General features: G+C 46.6%; 1 protein-coding gene across 1 annotated transcript; it reads left to right on the top strand.

The window, feature by feature from the left end:
- Positions 1-283: 283 nt before the first annotated feature.
- Positions 284-9,727, top strand: commd1 (copper metabolism (Murr1) domain containing 1). Its single transcript, XM_072657392.1, has 3 exons — positions 284-477; positions 1,158-1,445; positions 8,965-9,727. Exons 1-3 carry the CDS (start codon positions 304-306, stop codon positions 9,070-9,072), a joined length of 570 nt encoding a protein of 189 aa, XP_072513493.1. The 5' UTR covers positions 284-303; the 3' UTR covers positions 9,073-9,727.
- The last annotated feature ends 1,305 nt before the right edge of the window (positions 9,728-11,032 follow it).

Here is an 11,032-nt window from a genome sequence, read left to right as displayed (position 1 = left end):
AGTTGAAGAGTACCTATGATAAAAATTACAGTCTTCTACATGCTTTGCAAGTGGGAAAACCTGAAAAATCAGCAGTGTATCAAATACTTGTTCTCCCCACTGTATGTATATATTATACATATACATACGCACCCTCGTTCCCTTGCACACTTCTAGGCTGTACTACTAAGACTGAGACAGGCCCGTCTCCTCGCGCCGTTGTTTCATTGGCCCTTGCGTGTTCAGTGGCCACGCCCTCCCTCTCACATGACTCTTGTCACGTGGCTGTGCAGTCCCCCAACAGCAGCAGCAGCAGCAGCCGCCATGGCGGACGCGGACGGTGTGAAGGCTCTGGGTGGGCTGCTGAACGGGATCGCTCAGAGGGTTTATTACAGTAACAGTGAAATCACAGAGGAGCTCCTGAGGAGCGAGATCTACCCCGACATGCTGCAGGAGGAGTTTCACGCGCTGCACGAGAAGATGAGGGGCATTTTAAAGGTATATGCTTCTCTAAGAGCAACACACACACACACACACACACACACACACGCATTCCTTCTGTCAGTGTGTGTATTTGTATATCTGTATCTCTACACTGACATGTCAGAGGTTATGGGATAGTCCCTGCAGGCTGGAGCTGGTTCTGTACTGGTGTGGGGTGCATTCTCCTGGCCCCTCCTCATCCCCAACTCTCCAGCTCATCCTTAAAGTTTCCAAAGAGCTCCACACAGCTCAATGCTGGGGGGCTTTATACCCCTCCTCTAGCCCACGCCTGGCATTAAGCAGGCTCATGCTTTATCTGCTCCAGATAGTCCTATTCTATTGGCTATACTTCTCTGCAGAGATTAGACAAGCTTTGTGATCTGTTGAGAGATGTCCACAAACATTTGTCTCATTGTTGTCCTAAAGAGGACATCAATGTTATGGACATCATGACCTCAGGTTCTGGTCAGTAATGTTGTGGATCACAGACAGGAGTAAACTGAGCTCCTCAGACGCTCCTTGTTGTCTGTAGTGACCTTCTTTGCAGATGTTGCTCATCGCCAGTAGATGGCAGCATTTACATTTTGTCTGAACTCCAAGGCCCTGTGGTTCCTCTGCTTCTTGCTTTCCTTGACCTCACTTGTCCTTTGCTTGACACCTCTCTCTCTCTGTCTCTGTCTCTGTCTCTCTCTCAGTCCATGGCCACAGCAGACATGGACCAGGCGCAGCTGGAGGCCTTCCTCACGGCTCAGACGCGGAAGCAGGGCGGTGGAGGTTTGAGCTCGGAACAGGCGGCAGCTCTGGGCCGCTTCTGGAAGGCTCACCGGGCCCGGATCAGAGAGAGCCTGCTGGCACAGAGCCGCTGGGAGCCTGGTCTGCGGAGCGTGAACTGGAGGGTGGACCTGCAAACCGCGTCCAGTAGGGGGAGCGCGTCCAACGCCCCCGTGGCCCTGGTGGAGCTTGAGCTGGGCCGGAACGGACAGGTGAGGGAGATTAGCCGGAGTTAGGATAAGTGAAGTTTCTGAAGGTCTTTATATAAAGGTTCTTCACAGACACCCCCCCCCCTCCACCTCCGCAGCTGGAGGCCTTATAATACCCTAACTCATATATGAATATGAATATTAATAAATATATAGTCTATATAGGAGTATAAAGCCACCCCTCCCCTTATAGTTTTGGGCTATGTAGAACTGTATTCTCAGGAGTGATGGGGCTCCATCCAATACTTACATCAGCATCCATTATGCCCTTGTGTGGCTGAATGCTATCAATCCTCCTCACAGCAATGCTTTAACATCTAGCATCTAGTCTAATGTCTAAGCTCTCTGTTAACACCCTCGAAGAAACGTTGAGGAGGTGCCTTCAGTCTGGGTGTGTTTGCTTTGCCCCACAGCAGACTAAATGGAATCTGTTATTCTGTTGCTGGCCCTGTGAGTCAGGAGAGTGCCCGGCAGCTCTAATAAGCCGATGTAGGATGAGATTAGACTCTGGATCTCATGGCCGCTGTCAATCGAATTTCTAATTTGCTGCTGTTAAATAGAGACAGATATGATGTATCATTAGAGAGAAGAAGTGAATTACAGAGGCCCATTAAACAGGGATGGGACGCGGGACCGGGCAAAGCAGGGGCGTTGTTTGGCTCTGCTTGGATGCAGTGGTTTGTTTGAGGCCCATAATTGCTCATGTAGCTACCACCCACAACCCCTCATCATCCACAGCTACCACATCACACAAACGCTTCTAGGAACTGCCAGCAGCAGAGCCAGGCCACAGGACGCATGTCCACACCGCACCTGCTCATTTCGGGTTCTCACAGAAGGGGTCCCAAAGAGATCCATTTGTTTAGGTTAGTTTGTGTGTATTAAGCTACACTAGATGGACAGAAGTATTGGGACACCTGTTTATTCATAGTTTCTCCCAAAATCAAGAGTGTTAAAAACAGTTTATCCTGCTTTTGTTGGATAAAAAGTTCTGTGGCATTCCGTGACCAAAGCATTAGTGAGGTCAGGATGTTGGATGATCACCACCTCATCATCCCCAACTCATCCATTCTAAAGTACTGGATGGAGCTCCACCACCATCATTCCAGAGAACACAGTTCTTCCACTGCTCCACAGCTTCTCAATGCTGGGGGGCTTTATACCCCTCTAGCCCACACCTGGCTTTAGGCAGCATGGTGCCAACAGGTTCATGTATGTCTGCCTCAGTCATTTCTATTGTGTTGACAGTACTTTTCTACAGGGACTAGTCAAGCTGCATGTGTGTGCATTTGCACATCTGTGTCAGCAATGGGTGCAACTTAAAGTAGCGGATGCCAAAAACGCCATTTTACCTCATTTTAATTTTTCTACATTGGGTCAGCCATCTGTTATACTGTGTAATCATGTAATGATGAATTAACCAATAGAAATGCTCCGAATTGACTTGGAATGAAAATCTACCAGCAGTCTGTCGTAATTTCCTAATTTGGTGAGCTGCTGAGCTTCGTCTGGTCGACTTCGGCTGTTCTCTGTAGCAGTCGTGAACTCTCCTCCCTAGAGCCGTGCTCTATCACATCCAGACATGTTGTCTATGGCACAGTCCTGCCAAAAAGCTGTATCACTTTAACCAGGACATGCTTATCAGGCCTGGAGCTGGACCTCTTGGTGAACTCTTGTGCTTATCAGCTGCTTATGCAGGCCGCCGCAGCAGCGCGCATAAATAAGTGCAGGTTTTAATGGCGAGTGCTGGCCCAAGTGTTATTAGATTTCCTTTACAGTGTTTGTGCAGAACCGCATGCTGTCAGATGCTTTATCATAGTGGGAAGTGTGTGTGTGTGTGTGTCGTGTTTAGGCCTGCCCACATTGCCCTTGACATAACCCCAAGCTCATAATGGAACAGCATGTTTTCATCACCCAGTGAAGCTACAGCTCAGTAAAGGCATTAAAGGAGTACTTCACCCAGAGATGATGCTAGCAGGCTAACAGTAAATAAACCCAGTAACAGGGTGTTGGGCTGGAGTAGCAGGATGTTGAGGAGATGGGGAAGGGGGGTTGAGTAGCGGGGTGTTGAGGAGATGGGGAAGGGGGGTGGAGTAGGGGGATGCTGAGGAGATGTGGAGTGATGTAGCGGGATGTTGATGGGAGTACCGGGCGTTGAGGAGATGGGGGAGTGGAGTGGAGTGGCGGGCGTTGAGATCGGGGGGAGGAATGGAGCGTTGAGGAGATGGAGGTGGAGTGGCGGGGCGTTGAGGAGATGGAAGTGGAGTAGCGGGGTGTTGAGGAGATGGAAGTGGAGTAGCGGGGCGTTGAGGAGATGGAAGTGGAGTAGCGGGGCGTTGAGGAGATGGAAGTGGAGTAGCGGGGCGTTGAGGAGATGGAAGTGGAGTAGCGGGGCGTTGAGGAGATGGGGAAGGGGGGTGGAGTAGGGGGATGCTGAGGAGATGTGGAGTGATGTAGCGGGATGTTGATGGGAGTTGAGTACCGGGCAATGAGGAGATGGGGGAGTGGAGTGGAGTGGCGGGCGTTGAGATCGGGGGGAGGAATGGAGCGTTGAGGAGATGGAGATGGAGGTGGAGTGGCGGGGCGTTGAGGAGATGGAAGTGGAGTAGCGGGGTGTTGAGAAGATGGAAGTGGAGTAGCGGGGTGTTGAGGAGATGGAAGTGGAGTAGCGGGGTGTTGAGGAGATGGAAGTGGAGTAGCGGGGTGTTGAGGAGATGGAAGTGGAGTAGCGGGGTGTTGAGGAGATGGAAGTGGAGTAGCGGGGTGTTGAGATCGGGGGGGACGGAGCATTGAGGAGATCGGGGGGGTAGGGGGGCATTGAGGAGATGGGGAGTGGAGTAGCGGGGCATTGAGATCGGGGGGAGGAATGGAGCGTTGAGGAGATGGAGATGGAGTGGCGGAGCGTTGAGCGCTGCTGGTTGATTTGCTGTTTGTTTGAGGGCTGTGCTTTGTTGTTACCTCCAGTCCTCCAACCAGTGATCAGAATGAAGGATAATTAGGGGTGTTGGGACAAGCAGGACGGGTCTGTTTGCTTCTGTGGCAGGAGGTCTGGAGTGGTTTGTGTAGGTGAGCAGGTCTAGTCCCAACTTGCCCTTTAATTCATGTAGGCAACAACACAACCGAATGAGCACAGCCATAAGATCTGTCAGATGATGACTCAGCAAGTCTCTGTTTATTACACAGGATGGTAAGAGTCTTGGGCATCTGACAAATTTGGGGTAAAGCTGTTTATCCGGGCATATAAACACATACATATAAACTATACAGTGTGATGTCTGTTAGCTTAACCATTCCCACTGCTCTCCCGGAGGACGAGTTCATCTAATCAGTGCTTCATTACAGTACATCAGGTGAGCTGCACTGACCACTGACTTTATTTATTTGGGTTTATTCTAATATTATATAGAGTTAATTACAGGTAGACACACTCACTGACCACTGATTTTATGTTTATTTAGGTTTATTCTAATGTTATATAGAGTTAATTACAGGTAGACACTCTCACTGACCACTGACTTTGTTTATTTGGGTTTATTCTAATGTTATATAGAGTTAATTATTAGGTAGACACTCTCACTGACCACTGCCTTTATGTTTATTTAGGTTTATTCTAATGTTATATAGAGTTAATTACAGGTAGACACTCTCACTGACCACTGACATTATGTTTATTTGGGTTTATTCTAATGTTATATAGAGTTAATTACAGGTAGACACTCTCACTGACCACTGACTTTATGTTTATTTGGGTTTATTCTAATGTTATATAGAGTTAATTATTAGGTAGACACTCTCACTGACCACTGACTATGTTTATTTGGGTTTATACTAATGTTATATAGAGTTAATTATTAGGTAGACACTCTCACTGACCACTGACTTTATGTTTATTTGGGTTTATTCTAATGTTATATAGAGTTAATTACAGGTAGACACTCTCACTGACCACTGACTTTATGTTTATTTGGGTTTATTCTAATGTTATATAGAGTTAATTACAGGTAGACACTCTCACTGACCACTGACTTTATGTTTATTTGGGTTTATTCTAATGTTATATAGAGTTAATTATTAGGTAGACACTCTCACTGACCACTGACTATGTTTATTTGGGTTTATACTAATGTTATATAGAGTTAATTATTAGGTAGACACTCTCACTGACCACTGACTTTATGTTTATTTGGGTTTATTCTAATGTTATATAGAGTTAATTATTAGGTAGACTAGGGAAAAGCATCGCCCGTGTTGAAAAAAATGATTAGGGTTAATGATGTGTTGCACTATAGCTTCCAAATGTGGTGTTTTTCCAGTAAAGCCGTGAAATCTTTGAACAGCTGCAAATATTTGGCTGCTGTTCAGGGCCTGGTCTCCCAAAGGCAAAGGAGAGAGAGTGTTCTGTGTGATGCTAGCTCTATCAGCCATTTAAGAATCTCCATTTAAGATGCTTTTAGGAAACCCAGGCTAGTTAAGGCCATGTTTGGTAAGCTGTGTATTATTTGGTTACAAAAGATCATCGGAGACTAATTAGAATTGCACCCGTTACAGCATTGCAGCACATTCCCAAACCAGCGTAATGGGTTTAACTGTACTAAACACACTTACAAGCAAGCTTCCTCAGGACCACTAATCACCCATGAGCTCAGCCCACATCCTCTCGTCGTGGTGAAGGTGCGAGCTTGAGCTTGATCCCTGGTGCTCAGGAATTTACCAAAGGCTGACGCTTTTTGTTGATTTGCAGTTTGGCGTGTGAGGAGCGATGAATGCTGGTGTTGTCCTGCTAAATTACACCCCAGCTTTACAGAGAATATCGTTATGTAGGGCATTGTCTTTCAGATTGTGGAACAACTGCGTGTTGTCCTTAAATATGAGGTTTAGCAAAGGTCCCTGAGTGGCACGACTCTCTAAATACCTCCTGTATAGTCCAGGACAATGCCGCTATTGGTAATACTGCACTATTTGCACTACATCATTAATAGGGACGGCGGTATGTACCTTGAAGCCTATTGTACGTTATTGTATGTTTGCAGAGTACTGTCTGCTGAGTGCAGTATTACTCACCGGTGACATCACTGGTCTTTACCAGAGTCGTGGACTTCCAGTGCCAATTCTGAGGAGGCTGCTCACACTTCCGGGGGACTTCCCTGTACCTGCTCTAAATGCTTTTATGACGTAATGTTCTGTAGCTTTGACGAGGAACACCATGGTGAATACCATGGCCACCAATAAAAACAAATGTATACACTATATGGGCAAAAGTATTGGGACACTTGCTCACTTATAGTTTCTTTTGAAGTCAAGTGGATTTAAAGAGTTGGTACTGCTTTTATTGGGGAACTGTCTCTGCTGTCCAGGGAAGAAGGAGTGAGGACATTGCTGTGAGGAATGCTGGACCTCATCCCCAACTCCTCCTTAAAAAAGTACTGGATGAAGCACCATCCATCATTCCAGAGAACACAGTCAGTTCCACTGCTCCACAGCTCAATGCTGGGGGAGGGGGGGGGTGTACTGCCAATTAACCCACCCATTCGTAGCTCCCTAAACGCATGTCTCCTCCAATACATACAAAGCCAGCCACCGTTCTTTCCCAGGTCCCCAGCTCCACTGCTAACACCAGCTACACCACAGACGCCTGTGATTGCAGTGATGAGGGGAGAGAGCACGAGCAGTTGTGCACTTTCAGACTCTGGTTACTGATGGCAAAGCGGCATGGCTTGGGATTTGAACCCACACCCCCTCTGAACCACTCCAAGCCTCGTTCTTTAGGATCTTTTAATGAAGCGCGATGTGAACCGGGTTTTATCTCGTTTAAATTAAGAATTGAAGGTTTTGAAGTTGCGAACTTGTGGTGCTATTACCCAGTCTTCTTTCCAGTGTATTTTCATCTGCAGTGCAGATTGGGGTCAGGTTTGCTTTGATCACAGGAAACAACAAACGCATTAGCAGCATTAGTGCCCATCAAATCAAGACCAATGCTTTCCTCTCTGAGGGACCAAGGCTCCTCTCGCTTCCGTTCTGCTCATTAGAAACTGAATTTCTCACGTCAACAGAGTGGTATCAATTGATATCCTTCAAAACATGAGATGAGTCAAGACGACTGTTTACTCTGTCTGCAGCTGTCTCTAATGAAAAATCTCTTCCTCTCAGGCCAAAACGAGGGATCTTACTGAGCACGCCTCACCTGGCTGATCCTCGTACGATCATCAGGCCTGTGAGAGAGACTGACGCATATCTGAGAGATGTCTGATGTTTCGGATGTGTTGACACTCTGCATAGGAGCTCGTGTCGTCTTGGTTGGGCGTTTTGAGTAGGGTAGGATCAGTGGATGTGAAATCACAGCTGCCCTCCTGACCGACCATCTCAGATCTGCTTAATACCTGCATACATGTAAGATGTGTCAAATGCACAAAAGGTCCAAATGTTTGTGGATACCCCTTCTAATGAATGCATTTGGCTAGTTTTAAATGTGCATGTGTGTGTGTGTGTGTCCAGCTTGTCTAGTCCCTGTAGAGAAGTACTGCCAATACAATAGGACTGTCTCTGGAGCAGATAAACAACATGAGCCTATTGGCACCATGCTGTCTAATACCAGGCGTGGGCTAGAGGGGTGTAAAGCCCCCCAACATTGAGCTGTGGAGCAGTGGAGGAACTGTGTTCTCTGGAATGATGGAGGGTGGAGCTCCATCCAGTACCATCCATTGATTACCTGCGTCTACATGCAGCCATTGGTCAACTGCTTTCCACCATAGCTGTGACCACAGTATGCAAATATAAATAAACGCACGTCAGTTTCACTTTATTTTATTTGTTTTTGTTTCATTTATTAATTGATTTTACATCGGCAGGAACAAAAGGTATTTAACAGGGTGGTAAAACTGAATCAAAAGGGGATCATTTAACCATATAGGCAATTTATTTCTTTACATCTTTAACTCCCTCCTACCCTCACACACACATGGCAGTGGTGGCTCAGTGGTTAGCCGGGCTATTGATAACAGGGTTGTGGGTTCGATTCCCGGGCTCGGCAAGCTGCCACTGTTGGGGCCCTTGAGCAAGGCCTTTTACACTCTCTGCTCCCCGGGCGCTCTGAGCGATGCCACATTGCCATCAGCAGCTGGAGCCAGAAACAGCACAACTGGCTGTGCTTTCACCCCATCATCACTATTAAAGCGACGTTGGCCGGCACAGGTGTCCTAGGCTGGTGAGGTGGCTTTTGCAATCAGATCCTTACAGCAATGGTCCTCTAAAATCTAGTAGAAAGCCTTCCTCTCTGGACAATAGGATATATAAAAAGCAGGATAATCCCTTTTTAATACCCTTGATTTCAGAAGAAATAATGAAGGAGCAGATGTCCCAATACTTTTGTCCATGTCTAATGTTTATTTAGAGATCTGAGCAACAGCGTAAACTGTGGTTTCTGATGTCTCTGTACAGGTTTAGGAGATTAGATCAGAGCTCAGAGTGGAAGTGTAGGAGTGGTCCATTAACATGCTTGTCCTTTCCTGTCTCTCTTCTCTCTCAGGACTCGGAGTTTGTGTGTTTGGAGTTTGATGAGCTGAAGGTAAATCACGTGCTGAAGAAGATGGCAGAGATTCAGGAAAGCATCGACAGCATTGTTCATCACAGCTAATGTGTTTGTGTGTGTTTGTGTGTGTGTGTGTGTGTGTGTGTGTGTTTGTGTCTGTGTGCACGAGTGTGTGTGAAATATACACTGATCAGCCATAACATTAACACCACCTATCTCTCTATACTCACTGTCCAACTGCTTCACTTCCCACATAGGAGCACTGTGCAGGTCTGTAGTTCCAGACTGTATCCATCTGTTTCTCTGCAGACTCTGTTATTAGCCTCCTTTCACCCTGTTTCTTCAATGCTCAGGACCCCACAGGACAGACCCCCACAGAGTGGTGGGTCACTCTCTGCTTTGCAGTGACACTGTGGGCAGCTTTGTATGGGCACTGATAAAGGGACTGATAGAGGATGACCAACACAAACTGTGCAGCAACAGATAGGACAGTAGGAGTGGACAGTAAGTGGACACAGTGTTTAAACACTCCAGCAGAACAGCTGAACAGATGAGTGACTGTGGTGGCTCTGTGGGGTCCTGTGGGAAGTGAAGCTGATAGACTGGACAGTGAGTGTAGAAACTAAGAGGTGGTTTAAATTAAGTGGCCGGTCTGTGTATGGTTCAAATATGATGGTGTGTATCCTTAACATCCTAATTTTTTGTCTCAGATACTGTACTGTGTTTAATCATGGTGTCTGATTAAATCCAGCCTTTTCTACTTACAGTTGTATTTATTGATTAATAAATAAAAATCAATAATTTATTTTTAAATTCTAAATAAAATCAATAATTTATTTTAAATTCTACCCCATTTTCTACACACTATGCAATCCCCAAAGCCCAATCCCTGTTCATGTGAACTCCCCCGTGACTAGCAATGCCCCCAACACCAGGGGATGTCCAACTACCGCTAATGCAGCATCACTAGATAGCCAGATAGCCGCCTGTGCTGACCGACATCACACTAGGAGGAAGTGCCTTTAACCCAGTGTTGGGGGGGAATAAGGAGGAAGTATGGAGGAAGTGGGGGGTTGACGGCACTTCCTCCTAGTCTGTTGGTCAGCACAGGTGTCTGTTAGCGTGTTAGACCAAATATGCCTTGCTCTCTCGGGGGTTGTGCCGGAGGGACCAAGGCCAGTTGTGGCAAGCAGCACGACCCAGGATGCGAACCAGCGATCCTCTGCTCATAGTGGCAGCAGCTTAGTCCACTGGACCACTCTGAGCCCCCGTGTATTGGTCATTATGGACAGTATTGGACTGAACTCTGCATGAAATATTGAACAGGAGAAACCGTAAATCTGACCGATCCTGGAGCAGCCACACACTCGCACTGTGATGTTTAGATGTGTGTGTGTGTGTGTGTGTGTGTGTGTGTGTGTGTGTGTGTGTGTGTGTGTGTGGAGGAGGAGGAAGAGGAGGAGGAGTAGTAGTGGGGTTGAGCAGTTTGAGTAGGATAGCCTACTTTTAGGACCTCATTTTGGTCATTTCCAGGTCCCACCCACTAACTAGGCCTCCTATCCCACAATGCTGCCAGTGCTGGGAGGGTGAAGTCTGGCATGTGCTTCCTCCAGTCCTCCAGTGGTTTGTATATGGAAATGGTTCATGTTTTACCGGACATTACACCACCTTACAACAGCAGCGCAGGCTTCTGTACGGAAGTGCTGCGTAAAACATTCCTTCAGTCAGACAGACCCTTTCCAAACGGCTTGCAGAGCAAAACATTTGGCCTTGAGGACAGATATATGGTCAGGGTGCAGTGCTGTGGGCTTCGACTTTATCGGTCAGTTGGTAAAGTTCATCTTTGAACAAATGAACGTGAACCACTGTAATGGTTTATTTCTCAAAGCTGGAATTAAGCAGTTTAACTTATGTAAATATGCATTTACAATTATATCAGTTAAAAATGTTACTTATTTCATAAACAGTCTATTAAATTAGCATACAGTGTAAAAGGTCCTACTTTACAGGCCTACTAACTTAAAACTGTAACAAAATTAAATTCATCTCTAGTGTACGCCGAGGC

Source organism: Salminus brasiliensis, chromosome 15 (genome assembly GCF_030463535.1).
Source record: "Salminus brasiliensis chromosome 15, fSalBra1.hap2, whole genome shotgun sequence".
Classification (NCBI taxonomy): Eukaryota; Metazoa; Chordata; class Actinopteri; order Characiformes; family Bryconidae; genus Salminus; species Salminus brasiliensis.
This window is presented reverse-complemented; position numbering and strand designations above follow the sequence as displayed.